This window comes from Carassius auratus, unplaced genomic scaffold (genome assembly GCF_003368295.1).
Source record: "Carassius auratus strain Wakin unplaced genomic scaffold, ASM336829v1 scaf_tig00214183_4049273_7079891, whole genome shotgun sequence".
NCBI lineage: Eukaryota > Metazoa > Chordata > Actinopteri > Cypriniformes > Cyprinidae > Carassius > Carassius auratus.
This window is the reverse complement of record NW_020527547.1, coordinates 1,719,355-1,736,363: the sequence shown is the minus strand read 5'-3', so window position 1 is coordinate 1,736,363 and position 17,009 is coordinate 1,719,355. Positions and strand designations below refer to the sequence as shown.

The 17,009-nt window shown below is 36.0% G+C and overlaps 2 protein-coding genes across 4 annotated transcripts; one reads left to right on the top strand and one right to left on the bottom strand.

Annotated features, from left to right (window-relative positions):
* Positions 1–288: 288 nt before the first annotated feature.
* Positions 289–9,978, bottom strand: LOC113091397 (pyruvate dehydrogenase E1 component subunit alpha, mitochondrial). Of its 2 annotated transcripts, XM_026256908.1 has the most exons (12): positions 9,822–9,976; positions 8,556–8,576; positions 5,027–5,095; positions 4,412–4,585; positions 3,639–3,765; positions 3,424–3,515; positions 3,231–3,323; positions 2,902–3,057; positions 2,738–2,809; positions 2,384–2,451; positions 1,551–1,659; positions 289–1,344 (listed from the first exon to the last, which is right to left on the bottom strand). In XM_026256908.1, the coding sequence occupies exons 1-12, from the start codon at positions 9,876–9,878 to the stop codon at positions 1,180–1,182; spliced, it is 1,203 nt and encodes a 400-aa protein (XP_026112693.1). In that variant the 5' UTR covers positions 9,879–9,976; the 3' UTR covers positions 289–1,179. The 2 variants fall into 2 exon arrangements, with proteins under 2 accessions (XP_026112693.1, XP_026112694.1); XM_026256909.1 differs by lacking the exon at positions 8,556–8,576 and having other exon boundaries at positions 9,822–9,978.
* A 116-nt stretch (positions 9,979–10,094) lies between these two features.
* On the top strand, positions 10,095–16,343 carry LOC113091398 (CTD nuclear envelope phosphatase 1A). 2 transcript variants are annotated; one of them, XR_003287342.1, is made up of 9 exons: positions 10,095–10,734; positions 12,070–12,136; positions 12,511–12,629; positions 13,263–13,334; positions 13,549–13,665; positions 13,819–13,930; positions 14,145–14,229; positions 14,687–14,765; positions 15,129–16,343. XR_003287342.1 is itself a non-coding variant. In XM_026256910.1 (8 exons), exons 1-8 carry the CDS (start codon positions 10,630–10,632, stop codon positions 15,187–15,189), a joined length of 738 nt encoding a protein of 245 aa, XP_026112695.1. In that variant the 5' UTR covers positions 10,098–10,629; the 3' UTR covers positions 15,190–16,343. The 2 variants fall into 2 exon arrangements, 1 of the variants encoding a protein (XP_026112695.1); XM_026256910.1 differs by lacking the exon at positions 14,687–14,765 and having other exon boundaries at positions 10,098–10,734.
* The last annotated feature ends 666 nt before the right edge of the window (positions 16,344–17,009 follow it).

Sequence of the window (17,009 nt, the reverse complement as noted above, 5' to 3'; positions counted from 1 at the left end):
ATATATATATATATATATATAAAGAAAGAGGACTGGATAATCAAGTAAATGATGCTTCAGACCAGTAAGTGGTCATCTTGAAATATTAATAACAATGTAAAAGCTATTTTTTAGCTTGTTTGTTTACTAGAATTAAAAAGAAAAAAAAAACTTTACATTTGACAAAAGATATGAAAGGAAGGGGGAGATTTGTAGAATTACACTAAAAGGCATTACTTTCTAAAAAGTATAACCTGTAAATCAAACGTCAGAAGGTAACAACATAAAAACATCTACTCACAACAAAAGTTTGTATTTGAAATATTTATTTGCTGTTTTATGGTATAAAGACCTCATTGGATGACACATACATTGGCTGATCTTGTTGACTCATCCTGGTCAATACAGCATGTTTTAAGCTGTGACCCCCATGCCCCCTTTAACATCTCAACAGCATCCTAACGTATAAACCGCAACAATTGTTACTTTCCCAATTATCAGAGATTTTAAACAAAAATTCTATTAAAACAACCATTAATACACTGGCATTGCCAAATGTGAAGTTTTATCCCCAGTAACATTGTTTGTAACAAAAGCATTTTTTCATAGTATATATACACATGACAACATAAACCCAGTTTTAAATAAACGGTCAAGAGAGTGAAAGCGGTTTATTTTAAGCTTTTTAATTTCAATCTTATTCATCTTGGTTTTCATTTGCATTTTTTGTTTAAACACTCAAACACTTGAGAAACAACCAAAATTAAAAATTCCTATTTTAAATCCCATAAATATCACACCAAATGTTTGTAATATGGCCACATGTTTACAATTTATAAATGTTAATAAACATTTCCCTTTAAATATTTAGTCAAATTATTTAAATATTTAGTCACTCCTGTTGATGTAAAAATTGAGAGGGGTGTGTGTGCACATATTACATTATTTATATGATATATATTTCTAATATAAGATGAAAAAATATCAGTATTGGGTCAGAATTGTAGCTGATGAAGACAACAAGAAAACAAGCCAATGATAACATGTGAAATGAGGCAACTTATCACAATGTGGCTGAGTTTCCCAATAACTGTCTATGAAATTTATAGCCACATTGGAGGAGATCATATTTTTCTGTGGGCTCCAACAGTAGAGGATCAACTGGAGGAGGAGGGGACTTAGGATGATAAAGAAGGCGATTTAGCTGACAGACTTGAGCTTGGACCAGGGGTTGATGCCACGCACTTCCATAGGATGGTCATTGTAGAAGATGTGGTTGCAAAGATCATCCAGTGGAGGCTCAGGGTCTGTGGTGGCAAACTGAGCGGCATCTTCAATCTCCTTCCTTACTTCGACATCAATCTCCTGTAAAAGGTGTCAGTGTTTAGTGAAACTGCAGAAATGTCCATCTTCCAGATCGAAAAACTCACATTCTTCAGTATAACGGAGTAATCCCTATCCTTATACACCAGTCTGACTGACTCAGAATATTTACACTCATGTCCAACTGTGACTGTCTCGATGATTGTGTCCTACTTCAGTCTGTCTCTCGTAAGCATGTGCCGTCTCACCTTAAGCTCCTCCACGCTGGCCATGTTGTTGCTCAGCATGCGATCCTTCAGCATTGAGATGGGGTCACTCTTACTGCGCACCTCCTGGATCTCCTCACGTGTGCGGTAACTATGAGAACAATTTAGAAGAACAACAAATGTTGTCACATATGGAAGGAGCACTAACAGAAAAAGAACAAAATTGGTATATAGAAAAACAATCAGGAATTTTACTGGGTTTCAGTAATAGTAAGCAGAGCTATGCGAATTACACCTTTGTTTTTTGTTGTTTTTTAATAAATTGATACTTCTGCAGTAAGGACAGATCACATTTATCAAAAGTTACAGTAAAAAAATAAATTTTTCAGTATCATCTTTTTCACAAATTATTTAGCAACCATTTTAAACACTGAATAAGAAATGTTTCCAGAGCACCAAAACTAGTGTATTCGAATGATTTCTGAAGGATCATGTGACACTGAAGACTGGAGTGATGGCTGATGAAAATTCATTTACATTTTAAAATATAATAAAATAGGAAACTTATTTCAAATTGTTATAACATTTCACAATATTACTGTATTTTAATCTAATAAATGCAGTCTTGGTGAGCTTAAGAGACTTCATTCAAAAACATAAAAAAATAACATCTTACTGATTCCAAACATTTGAATGATTATGTTTCCCATTTTGAATGGTAAAGCAGTTTAGATATAAAAATAATTACTTTAAAGTATTGCTCACTGTATAACGAAGACCTTTTTTTTCTACACTGCTGTTTAAATATAAATCAGGAAGTCTGATTGTTGTTTAAAGCAGTGGTGAGCTTTGGTTGAGATTATATAAAATATTACCTGACTCCTGGGTCGCTCATACTGTGTCCGTGGTAACGATAGGTCTGCAGCTCCATCAGAATAGGACCCTATGAATATACATTTCAGGTGTTTATTATTGCTACATTAATGCTTTTATCCTATGAGTATATCTGCAAACAGAAAACAATATTTTATAAGAGGTGTAACAATTATATGTTGTCACTGTGGAACTGCCTAATATATATATATATATATATATATATATATATATATATATATATATATATATATATATATATATATATATATATATATATATATATATATATATAGGGCAAATAATATTTTTTTTCCATTCCTAAAATTTAAAAAATAAATCAAACCAGTGCTCACCTTTCCTGATCTGCAGTGTTCAGCAGCAAATTTGGTGGCCTCCCTCACACAAAGAACGTCCATGCCATCCAACTACAATGCCAGAGAAAGGGTGAGAAGATATTCTGACATAGAGTAAATTGATACAAGTAAAAGCACGGTGACATGTCCATCCTGCATCTTACCCTCAATCCAGGGATGAAATCGCCTCTCTTGTAGTAGTCAGTACTAGCAGCTGCTCTCTCCACAGAAGTACCCATGCCGTATTTGTTATTCTCGCAAATGAAGATGCAAGGCAGCTTCCACAGAGATGCCATATTATACGTCTCAAAGATCTGACCCTGCAGAACCATGTGCAAAAAAAGCATGTGTGAAACCTCCCTGTACATCCACTGCTACAGACCCATCATAATGCACAAGTTAGAACATAAAGTAAAGCAGTACATGGACAGTGTGAAATGTTATTAGGATTCGCAGCAGGTGAATACTCGACTGTTGCGTAGAAGTGCCTTACCTGATTTGCGGCACCATCACCATAGAGACAGACACACAGCTCATTCTTGCCCAGGTATTTGCAGGCCAACGCTACACCTGCCCCAAGAGGCACCTGGGATACAAACATGTGTAATATGAATGGTTTAATACTTAATCAGTATTGATACCAGCTCTCTATTCATAAGGTACTCCAGTCGATTCATTTAAAGTACCTGAGCTCCCACAATTCCATTTCCTCCATAAAAATGTTTAGTGTACATATGCATAGACCCTCCCTTTCCTTTAGCAATACCTCCTCTACGGCCTGATGGAGAAATAGAGACACACAGAAGAGGGACAGAAGAAACAAATAAATAAAAAAACAAACAAACAAGAGATACATTTGTAAGAGATCACAACTTTAAGTTGTGGGTTTTGTTGTTCTCACCGGTGAGCTCTGCCATGATCTCACGAACAGTGCCACCTCTAGTGAGAGTGTACCCGTGAGCACGATACGCTGTGATAAGATGGTCTGATAGATTAATACCTGCCTCGATACCAACCGCACATGCTTCCTGTTAGAGAACACAATGTACTTGTAAGTGTTTCTGTCTTCACCAAGTTGTCAACATTTAAACCGATTACAAATGACATTTGCAACCATGCGAATCAAAACCTATAATAAATCTTAAAGGGTTAGTTCACCCACAAATGAAAATGAGGTCATTAATGACTTACCCTCATGTCGTTCCAAACCCGTAAGACTTCTGTTCATCTTCAGAACACAGTTTAAGATATTTTAGATTTAGTCCAAAAGCTTTCTGTCCCTCCATTGAAAATGATTGTACAGTATACTGTCCATGTCCAGAAAGGTAAGAAAAACATCATCAAAGAAGTCCATGTGTCATCAGAGGATCAGTTAGAATTTGTTGAAGTATCGAAAATACATTTTGGTCCAAAACTAACAAAAATTACGACTTTATTCATGGACAGTATACCGTACAAACAGTTTCAATGGAGGACTAAATCAAAAATATCATATACTGTGTTCTGAAGATAAACGGAGGTCTCACGGGTTTGGAACGACATGAGGGTGTCATTAATGACATTTTTATTTTTGGGTGAACTAACCCTTTAAATTTGACTATTTTACACTGGCAAAAGTGAGTGCTCCGAGTCTCTGACAATCTTCTGTCTGTGTGTGTGTAGTGCACATGGCACCTGTCCATCATAAAGGTGACAGAAGCCCCTGATGATCTTCTGCTTGTAGAGCTGATCGGCCTTGAGCTCCATACGTCTCATGGTCTGCATTGTGCGGTAGTACTGAAGCCCCTCCTCTCTTGTAAGCACGGCCTGCAGTGGTGGGCCCTCCTCCAGCTTGTGCAAGTCACATTTCTGCCAAAAAATACATAAAAAGCTTTCAAATGCATTAAGATACAATAAAATGCACAGTGCAAAAGTTCAAAAGCTTAGGGTCAGTAAGATTTTTATTGTTTTTGAAAGAAGTCTGCTCACTAAAGCTGCATTTTTTTATATTAGAACTAAAAACAGTAATATTGTGAATATTTAAATTTTTTATTTATTCCTGTGACGGTAAAGCTGAATTTTCAGCATAATTACTCCAGTCTTCGGTGTCACATGATCTTTCAGAAATCATTCTAAAATGCTCATTTGGTACTCAAAAAATATTTCTTAGTATCAGTGTTGAAAGCAGTTGTGCGGTTAAAATTTTTATGAAAACTGATAAATTTTATATTCATTTCTTTCAAATATATATATATATATATATATATATATATATAATAAATTAAGTAACTGCTGATGTGATAAACTCACCTTAATATCAAAGGTGGCCTGAGGGGTAAAGTCTGCATAGGTCCTGGCAGATACCACCACTCTTGCACCCTATGAAACATATATAAAAAAATAATAGAAAATAATTTTTTTTTAAATCCTCTACTGAAAAAAAGTGAAGTGAAGATGATTAAAAAAAAAAATAGCAGTCACATGGAAACACAGACACACACACACAGATCTGACAGGAACTGAGATGTAACTAAGCCCGGTCAAAAACACTCTGTCTGAAACAGGAAGCAAGCCAGGAGACTATGAAATATATCTGTAATAATCTGATGTACATAACCAATGCAATTTTACCCAACAACTACATAAACAAACCTGCAATCTAATACCAATAAATCAACACTCAGTGCTAGATGTGAAAAACTGACACCATCTACACTGACTTTGCACATCTCTTAAGACTATAGGGTTGCATGCCGAAAACTGAAACATCACAAGTAGGGATGTCAACGATTTATTGATGATTGACTGGAAAAGCAATAGAAATGTAGTAGCTAAGTCATTTCACCAGATAACCGTTTCATATCGTGTGCTTTGATTTAAAACAGAAGTGTTTAACAGCGCTCCATAAACAAGTTTACGGAAAGGAAAGAATTAAATGCACATTTTATTTGTTTGCTTTATTTTATAATATTTTACAAATCTTCAGGTTTTTTTTATTGTGAGTGCACAAATAAAAGTAAACACTTTTGCGGATTATATCTTATTCCAAAGTGTGTGTTTTTTTCTTTATTTAATGTCTCAGCTATTCAACTTCAACAGTCAACTCTGCTGTTATGCCAAGGACGCTTTTTCTCATGTGAAGAGGATGAATTTTGAAAACCTTGAATTTTTATTGTATTCATCTTTTTATCTGCACTGTTTGTTCACTTCACTGATTTGCACTATCTGCCATGTGCCGTGCTTTGCTTTATTTAACTTTATTTTTAATTAAATTTTATCATACGTCTTTTTTACATTCCCTTATTGTATAGCTGTATCTTATATTTGATCTAGATTTTTAGGTTCTACTGTAACGCAATTATGATTCTCTGTATGTATGTACATGTGGAAGAATTGACAATAAAGCAGACTTGAGTTGAGTTGATCTTTTTCGTCTATATGTGAATGCGTGTAAAGTACAAACCTAGTAGTTTACATTATTAATAATAGTTTAACATTCAAACCATTGCAAATATGTAAACATTTGGATTTGTGCCGAATGAGACGTGAGCAATAACCTCCAAATCTAGTCAAACCCGTGCTCGCTCGGTCCTCGTCTGCACGCACACACGGTCACGATCATTGAGAAACAGTGTTTTGCAGCATCGGTGATGGAAGCAATTCTCTGACTGCACAGCACAGCCACAGTTACGTATGAGATAATTTTATTTTAAATTCCATAATGTCAGTTGAAAACATTGCAATTGTGCTTTAAATTACAAAAACGAGCACCAGGAAACCATTTAAAGAGGCACGTTTAGTGGTCAGTAAAATTATGTCAAATATATTTTGTGACATCCTGTCATTCCAGTGACTGCGCCGCTGCAATAGACGCATTTTGCAGCATTAGGTTAAAGATTAATGGATTAATTGTTTTTTTTTATTTAAATGAAGATCGATCATTGAAATGATCGAAAATTGACATCCCTAATCACAAGGAATCCATCCACAATTAGATGTGGGACCAACATGCGGAGCACTTTAACATATCTTTTGCTTATGTGCTTACAACATATGGTATGGTATGTAACAGTAACAAAGAACGAATAAAGTTAGTGATTGAAGAGTCACTGGCCGAAGCTTTGTGAGCTGGAGATTTCAAGTGCTCTGTGTAAAGTGAAAGGGGCATGCAATACTCCATAAGGAGCGTTAAAAATTATGTTAAGCTGTGTATACTTATAATATGAAAGAGGTAGTGTATTTTAATATAGGGGCTGCCAGTACTCACAGCAAGCTGTGGCTCTGGTAAGGGAGTCTCTTCAGCCTGGCAGTGGGTGATCTCTGGGGAGGAATTATCAAGGCCCAGGAGGCTCCTGGCTGGTGGGGGACAATTGGACGCAATGGGGTCTGTGCTGGTTAGGGTAAAACTGCTGTTAGCTACTTCAGGGGTTAACTGTGCTGGGCTGGTGGCTGGGTTAATAAGAGACTTAACTGTAATTAGGGCAGGTGATGGAGGAACATCTATAATAGGACTGATGATCTTTTCAAATGTAGGTTTTTCTCTTTCTAATATTCTTTCTGTAACCAGAGTAAACGTGTTTAATTTTTCTGAGGTGGATGAACCATTGGTCATCACTGGTTCCACATAACTTTCTTTCTGAGCAATAGCCTCAGAGGAAACAACATCTGTTTGAGGTCTGTCATGTGGTCCTGAGTCTCCTGAAGACTGGCCACTGCTGGTGTGTCCTAAAGCTTTATATTCTACGGGAGCGTTTGAAGGTATCGGTGTTAATGGAGGGGAAACTAAAGGGCTGTCGGATTGTTTATCTTTTAAACACGAAGGAGGGTCAGGATCATGGTCATGTGGAGCGGTCAAATTAGCATATTCGCTCTGGACCGCCAGGAGCTGCAGAACGGCCCGGAGAGTGGAGGACTGTAAAAAGAAGGACACAGGTCACTCCAGAGGGTCAGATTTAGAAGGCCATAAAAAGGGCAAGTTTAAAGGAGCAAAATGAGACTTTTAGGTGTTTAGAGACCACAAGGAAGACATTTTACTGCACTAAACCAATAAAAATCTAATTTATGCTAACCTACACTATGCTACTCACAGGCAATAAACAACTGTTGATGGCTACCAGCCAGATAGATTTCAAATGGTCAAAACGGCTGATGTTGATACCGAGATCTAGACAGCAGAGTGCCCGATAATCAATATAATGCTGATATCCACACATCCAATTTAATAATGAAAATTGAGAATTTAATTATAAAATATTATGCAATATTTACTCAGAATTAACTACAAATTGTATCCACTGACAAAGCTGTTTTCAACTTTTAGAACTGCTACGGACATCTTTGTTAAATCACATGAACACGTAATATTGGCCAAATTATATCTCAAATTCAAATACCTAAGAACCGCAATAGAACTCAAACAGGTTTTTCATGTACATATGTCTCTGTGTGTGTGTGTGTGTGTGTGTGTGACAGAGAGAGAGAGAGAGAGAGAGAGAGATTTAAGGGAAGATGTGAGCTGTAGTAATTGACCTGAGCAAACGGAGCAGAATTATTTCCCTCAAACCCACAACTGCCACAATATTTTAGAAATAAGTAAAAAGCATGTAGCAGAAGCATGTTTAATATGTCAAAACCAGTGACTGGAAGAAAGTATGCTCTAAAAATCATAAGTGAGGAAGAAAGTCTTTGTAGAAAAATAATTATAAGCAAAATAATTTTCATAACCACAAAAATAATAAAAAACTATCTTAAAAAATAGTTTTTTTTTTTTTTTAAAGCAAACAGCAGATGGCATAAATGTCAAGTCAATAAGCACATTTCTAAGACGACCATCTCTTACCTCTGATACCAGCTCGGCTCCCTTAAAGGCAGCCCATGAAACAGTAAAAAAAAAAAGTGACATTGAAAGAGAGAGAAAGAGAGACAGAGAGAAAGATATGAGAATTAGTTAAGAAAAAGAGATTGAGAGAGAAAGCAAAAGAAGATGAGAAGATAATCATTTTCATGAACAGGAAGATGCTTGTCTTGTTCTGCTAAATTACATTTTATTGTGCCAACAAAGCAATGCCATCCATTTCATTGTGTCAACAAATCTTATATTATTAGACTTAAGGTCACAGTTAGAGTGGGGGGAAAAAAATACTCTCGTTAGAGATATAAACTCTAAAACCGCGACTTTTAATGACATCTAGGGAAAGACATCAAAATATTCCTTTCTTGTTTTGTTAGATTTTTAGATTTTGGCTCAAAAACAAGAAAAAACATTCACATATCAAACTACGGCAATAGTGCATAGAAGTGTATAGTAAAAAAAAGTGACTGGCCAATTGTTTAAATACAACTAAAATTAAATTAGTGTGTTTTTAAAGTGTCTTTAAAGTTAGTTATAATGTGGTTAGGAAAAATATGCCGCTAAATTAATTTTAATATTGCTTATTAATAATAACAACAACAACAATATATTTGATTTTTTTATATTTTTGACACTAGGGATTTACAAGGACTGAGTGGCATTAAACTATTAATACTAAACTTTTAGAAACAGACTAAAACGTTGCTGTCCACTAAATGTTGCATAAAACTGAACATCAACCATCTGGACATCTGCCACTGGTCAGTAAATATGAAGAAAGACAGACTGTCTCTCTCACTGAGGTCACCTTTTATTTCCGACAGACAATTACGGCAGCAAACTACTACTAAAAACCAAGGGGTTTTATGAACAGTCCATTGTTTCTCATTTGTTACAGTGTTTCATTATAGGTTATTTCAGTGACATTTCGTTGCCTAGCTAGTTTTAGACGTTACCCTCCCAGTGCATTTTAGCTAGCTAGCCAAGCTAAATCACTTTAAACAAGTAGTAAAATATTTGATTATGTTTACATCAATAATAAAAAGAAATGCTACGTTGGTTAACGTGAAATAACCAGCACCAACATGAGAATTTAACAACAATGTGTCTTTAGAAGGGTGTCAGCCGGGCCTTGCGTACGTTACCCTGCAAGGTCAACATCGCATGAGCGCTACATTAGCCGTCAAAACATTCGTACATTTGCTTTACTAAGCAAAACAGCTTTTTTTATGACTCAAAAGATAAAATACTTACGTTCCTGCTGGCGCTGCCCCTCAGAACGTTAGATATTATAGTTAGCATTTTTTGCATATTATTATTAACCCACAGCTAACCAGGAACAGATCACCCTCAGTCAGTCAGTCTTCCTCTCACACAAACCAGCCCAGCGTCAAGCGAACGAGTTTACAGTTCCAGACGCAGCAGATTCGCTGCACAGCGCGTTGAAAATACTGTCCCCTGCTGGCCAGAGGCCACATTACATCAGCTGTTTTTTTTTTACACCGTCTATGCTGATGACACGTTTGTTGTTTCTCGGAAGTGACGAAACCAAAGTACTGATGGCGGCTCACAGTTTGCTCCCGGATATGTACTGAAACGAATTTGATGGCTTCTTATTGGACTTTTGGCGTACTTTGCCATTTGTCTGAGGTCTCGAGATTAACATTGAACCTGTCGAGCACAAGAGTCGTCAATCCGAGGAGGGATCATTTGTTGTAGAGCTGCTTAGATCCAGAGCTAGCTGCCCTGCCAATGAAATCCAAGTCCAGTTAGCCCTTGATTGCAGAGGTTGGTTTGAGTGCGTGCGTGGCTACACGCTTTGAGACGTTTAACATTTTAGCAGTTTTGTGACACTGGCTGGTCCAAGTGCAGCAGAGTCTTCGGATTCTGTAGTTTGGCTAGCCTCGCTCGCGTTACTTTAAAAGCAAAGAAGTGGCGGGAAGTGGTTAGCCGAAGTGATTAGCTGCAGCCCTACTCCCAGCTCCTCTGAAATCATTGGTCTCTAGTGGAGAGTGTGAATCTCTTCTATGATTCACCTCTGCGCCGTTCATCGACTGTCAGCATGTTGAAAACTCGTCAGTGTTTACTCGGGATTCGCACCTTCCTCGGAGTGACGTCTAGAATATGGAGTTTCATTTTATACATCCTCAGGAAGCATCTACGAACGGTGAGCAAGTCAACACGTTTATCTGTTCTCTTCTCTATATAATGTATTCTGACCTGTCATCTGTAAACAATACATTTTCTTTATTTTAATATACACCTTTATTCAAAAATTAAACTGAACTCAACTTATCTTCAAAATACAATTTGCTACTGGTGTTGTTGGTATGTTAGAAACTTTGTAGCACTTATTTTAGTCATTTGAGTAATATTGTTTTCATGCACCGATTCATAAGATTAGGCAGGCCTATTGTTTATTTTTCTCCTTTATCCCTGTGCAGATTTTTGCAAAAGATAATATTTTTACTGAGCGGTCACTTATGCAAAATTATATGGCCCTCAGTGCAAATAAACGTAAAGCATACTATTCAGCTTGGCTGATGTAAGATATGTGTTAAAAACAATCTTGGCATATGAGAACAGAAATATGCTTTAGATTTGTTTTATGCTGCTTTAATTGTTGATTTGTGTTAAAGTTACTCATACTCATTGTATCCAAAAAAGTTTAATGAAACTTTGGCACGGTAGGTTTCAGATTGTGCATGCTTCAGATGTACTTCTGTAACCCCGGGGGAGTGTGTGTTTATGATGCTGTTTGTCCTCATTTCTTTGGACTATGGCCCTCCTACTATATGTTTAGCCTGCCACGACAAGAGGTAGAGACCCAAAACTATTAAAGTACAGTACGACCACTGAGAATTTTATTAAATACATCTTATACATGTTTTATTCTTCAAATAAATATTTTGTTAAATTCTGTTTTACATTTCTAATAATTGCTGGAAACAATACAGTATTCACATAACTATAATTTCACAAACACAGTATTCTTGGAAATCGGTTTATAATTTTAAACCGCACTAATATCATCCAAAGACCCAGGCTTCTCTGGAAAAACCAAATGACTTTGACTTGTTTTATATAACAACCTGAAACAAAAGTTTGTATTTTTAACTTATTTATTTATACATAAGAGTCACATTACATAAGTAGATAAGAAAAGTACACTGATATTCCTATCAGCCTTACGCTTCTATGACAACTTTTGGCAGCTGTTTTGGAGGTGTATTAATAGTCCAGTAGTGGCAGTATGGGGCCATTCTAGGTGCGTGACCATATAGATGTTTGCTATATGATGCCCTCGTCCCAGCGTGATGAAAGGCCAAAGAAGAGGAAATATTAGAAAGAGAAACTGATCATGAAAAGAGCCAGAACTCTGTAGGTCCTATGTATGATCGGTCTGAATATAAGAATGAGTGCATTTTGGGAGCAAGTAAAAGACTACATGATTGTACCATGTGCATCACTGCCTCTGTCTTTGTCTGCTTTTTTTCCACAGATAATCCAGTACCAAACAGTGCGTTATGACACATTACCTCTTTCCCCTATTTCCAGAAACAGACTCAGTAAGTTCTCTCACCCTTCTGTTATTTGCAGTTTTGTCCACTAGGGGAACTACTAACACACAGCTGGATGAAGTGTTGCTTTATTTGAGGACTCATTTGTGACCCAGAATCTGTTGTATCAAATCATCTGTTGTATTCTTCATCTAAGTACATTACAAGTAGCGTTAGAGTAAGAATTGAGATTAGAATTAACTATTTTATATATATATATATATATATATATATATATATATATATATATATATATATATATATATATATATATATATATATATATATATATCTCTCAGGACTAGACAGATGGAGTGAAAGAAGTCTTAATCTTTCTGAATGTTGAATCACCACTTTTCACTTATTGACCGTTTGCTGCTTAGATGCGGTGAAGAGGAAGATATTGGTGTTGGATCTGGATGAGACTTTGATTCACTCTCACCATGATGGCGTTCTTAGACCTACAGTGAGGCCTGGTACACCACCAGACTTTATCCTCAAGGTACACGCGTGCATCTCTCGGAAAATGGATTTAATAGATTATTTCGGTAGCTGGTGCTTTTTGGGAAATGCAGGGATTATTTCACTCAGTAATGGAGGACTTTCACACATTTTACTGTCTATTGAATACCTGATTTTAAAAAAAATCTTATTTTTATTAAGCAAGCATGCTTTAAATGTACAGTAAAGGGATTACCATGTAGATTTATAATGTTACAGAACATTTTTTTCTTTTATTTTTTTATAAGCAGTCTTTTGAACTTTCTATTCATATCAAAGATTCCTGGAAAAATGTATCATGATTTCCACAAAAAATATTAAGCAGCACAACTGTTTTTCAACATTGATGATAATAATAAGTGTTACTTGAGCCACCAAACAAGCATATTAGAAGGATTTCTAAAGGATCATGTGACACTGAAGACTGGACTAATGATGCTGAAAATTCAGCTTTGCATCACAGGAATAAATAACATTTTAAAATGTGTTAAAATAAAAAGTTATTTTTAAATTATAATAATATTTCATTCATAATATTACTGTGTTTTTGTTTGTTTTAAAAAAAATGCTGCCTTGTAAAAGGTCAATTTTGATTATGTTTGAAAGTTGTTGTTTTTTTCTTTCTCTTATTCAGGTGGTAATAGACAAACACCCAGTCAGGTTTTTTGTCCATAAAAGGCCACACGTCGACTTCTTTTTAGAAGTGGTGAGTGAATTATCTCATTTGTGCAGATTAGTAAAAACGTTTACACAATTTTTTTTTTTATTAGTAAATGTTGCCAATTTACCTGAATTTGCTTCGTGCACTAGTTTTTCTTCTGACAAATTTCACCAATATTCTAATGAGTATTGTGTATGTATGTGTGTGTGTGTGTGTATGCCTGTTTATATCTGTATGTCCTCTTGTTGGTATATGTCAGGTCAGTCAGTGGTATGAGCTGGTAGTATTTACAGCTAGTATGGAGATATATGGATCGGCCGTAGCAGATAAGCTGGATAACAACAGGGATATTCTCAAAAGAAGATACTACAGACAGGTAAAACCCACTGCCTCCACATTTTCACCTGAGAAGGTATTTACGGACCAATTCCAGATTGATTTTCTTGATTGATTCTATGAAATTTTTTTACATGTCTATTTGTTCAGTTTCTGAACCTGTGCATTTGTCTTCCTTTTCTGCTTTTTGTAGCACTGTACTTTGGATTTAGGGAGCTACATAAAAGATCTATCTGTAGTACACCGCGATCTCTCCAGTATAGTCATTCTGGACAACTCGCCCGGAGCTTATCGAAGTCACCCAGGTTAGAGATCTACAGCTGTACATCAATGGAGAGCACAATCAGGATTTAATTTAGTATGAGTCCACTCTGATTTTCTTAATGTGGTGTTAAAATTGTGGTTATTCGTGTGCTTACATCCATCTTGTTCGATTATTGACAAAACTAGCAGATGCACAAGTTATTTTGTCTAATAAATTGTTTTATGAATGTAATTTGAATTTGTTTTCACCCTCAGACAATGCAATACCTATAAAGTCGTGGTTTAGTGACCCAAGCGACACAGCACTTCTTAACCTGCTCCCAATGTTGGATGCATTGAGGTATAAACATTTCTTTGTCATGGTCATAGTAATATCTTAATCATGATTAGGCCTACAGAGAATTTATGCCATATAAATTCTGCACAATCTGAACACCCTTCATTTTTTCTACACCTATCCCTTGCATGTTTATCATAATCTTCATGCAGTGTTTAGCTACTATTTAGATTTTAGATTGAACAATCCCTTTAAATTCATCCCACAGATTTTCTTAAATGGTCAGCAGACAAAATGTGGGGTGGGGGGAGTGCATGTTCTGTGTGGGCCACCTGCCATGAAACATAATACCAGACGTCTAAGAGACTTGCTTTATGGCATTATTTAGCAGAAATGTGTTTAACAGATGCCAGATTGTTTTCATCACTGTGATGAGCCTGTCTGCTTTATCAGTTTAGAATAAACATGCTTGGGATTTCCGATCATTCCTTTCCACCCTCATGTTTTTACATGTCTGCAGTCAGCGCAACCCCAGTTGTTGACAGCACGCCTCACCAAACCACACTTACCAAGAAGCACGTTTTTGCATTCAAATGCAGGTAGATGGAGGGTTCTCAAGGCATTTTTACAGCTCTTCTTAACTTGACGCAGCATCTTAAAAACACGCTGCTCTTGGTGCAAAAAAAAAAAAAAAAAAGCCAAAACAGTCACAGCTGACTAAGATATCTGCCTTAATGCATTAATACATAGACCAAGAAGTCAAATATTAAAATCATAATACAAAAGGGCATTCTGTGTGACAAGTGTGACAAACCTGATTGCAAAAAAAAAATCAGTTTGAAAACCACAGGTTTCTTTATTTCTCTTCAGAAAAGAAGTGAAAGTATTTGGGATTTTTTGCACATGACTGCTATATGTTATGGAACCTTTATCTGTAAGTTGTGTTTTCACTCCCTTTCTAGGTTTACCTCAGATGTTCGCTCCGTCCTCAGTCGAAATCTCCACCAGCATCGGCTTTGGTGATCGTATCTTCCAGGGCCAGTCACCGTCTGGTTTTTACATGGCTCTGCCCATAAGTGTTAGTCTCTCCTGTGCTGGAACTGTCCGCCTCTCATTACTCTGAGCTCCCATTAGTCATATGGACTCCTCTGAGGAAATGCTACAAGACATGGGAGGACTGAAAGGGAGAGAACCATGATGAAGAAGCTATTGCAAATAAACTCAAGACAAAATGTAGTGGCCAGCATTTTATTGTGGTATTTTTTTCCTTAAAAATGGAAACTCTGCCTTACAGCTGTTGGATTCAACATGTGCATGATAGTGTTTCTGAGTGAATGGGGAAGAAAGCCGATTCCAATTTTACCTTTGATTTTTTTTTTTTTTTTGGTGGAAAACTGGTTGTAACTACCAGTCACTTCATAATCACTTATTCCCACTTCCTCAATGACTGTGTCTTTGTCTTTTTAGTTTGGTATGACCTTAGCACAAACAGTCACATGGTCTTACCCACTCATTCTCTCGCTAAGATTCTATCTTTCCTCTCTCCTTTTTTTTCTGTCTGCCATCTCAGGTATCTCGGCCTCTTCTCTATGTTAAGAGCTGAGATCCGTTAATACCGTTGTACTAATAGTATACTGTGGTAGAGATAACTATGATCAGCAGGAGAAACTACGGTCCATTATTACAGCTTATGGAATAAATTCTCTGTATTTTTAAAATGGCTTATATGAAACCTCTGGTTAAATCAGAGAGGTTTTCGAAGACGTTTTTAGATGCGCTTCGATAGGAATACATCAGCCACTGAGATCGACACTGAGCAACAAGGACTCTGCTAAAACAGAAAATAAAATAGAGCCTTTTGTCAACAACTGAAATGACAGCCTGTTCCACTTTTTGGGGGTTATTTTAATTCAATTCATATGTATTTGTATAGCGCTTTTTATAATACACGTTGTTTCAAGGCAGCTTACTGAAAATGTGTCTACATTACAATTTAGAGTGATCTGTAATCGGTTTATAATTTAGATTAACTAAACATTGCCAAGTGAAGGATTCAGACTTCAGATTTTTTATTTTTACTTGAACTATAGATACTTGATTCTATTTTCTGTATAATATTTCAACGTACTAAAACTACAAATGACTTTGAAGTCCACATGAAACGAAACTTCGCCCTATCTATTTTCTGAATGCATCTTATTGTTAACATTGTAGCATGTTTCAATTTGAATTTCTTTGTCTTTGGGCAGACTTTTTTTTTTTTTTTTACAATAGACAGCAAGCTCACATTTAGATCTGTCCCTGTCAATTACTGATATGTGACCCTGGACCACAAAACCACTCTTGAGTTGCTGGGGTATATTTGTAGCAATAGCCAAAAATACATTGTATGGGTCAAAATTATTGATTTTTCTTTTTAATGCCAAAAATCATTTGGATATTAAGAAAAGATCACGTTCCATGAAAATATTTTGTAAATTTCCTACTGTACATATATCAAAACGTAATTTTTGATTCGTAATATGCATTGTTAAGACCTTCATTTGGAAAATGTTAAAGGTGTTTTTCTCAGTATTACGATTTTTTACACCGTAAGTTACACCGTTAGTTGATTCCACACACTCCTAAAAGTTAAAATTAAATTAGTTAAAATTAAATAATTATAATAAATGATTATACTCTGCATAATAGCACCAAAAATAACAAAAAAAAAAAATTCCGTGTGCGTTTGCGATGACATAAGGTGTCTGCAAACGCACCTGGGTTCGATACAACACTTCGTTGACGTGTTTCTGGTTTTTGCGTAAATGGTCTATAGTTGTATCCATAGACAGTAAAATAAA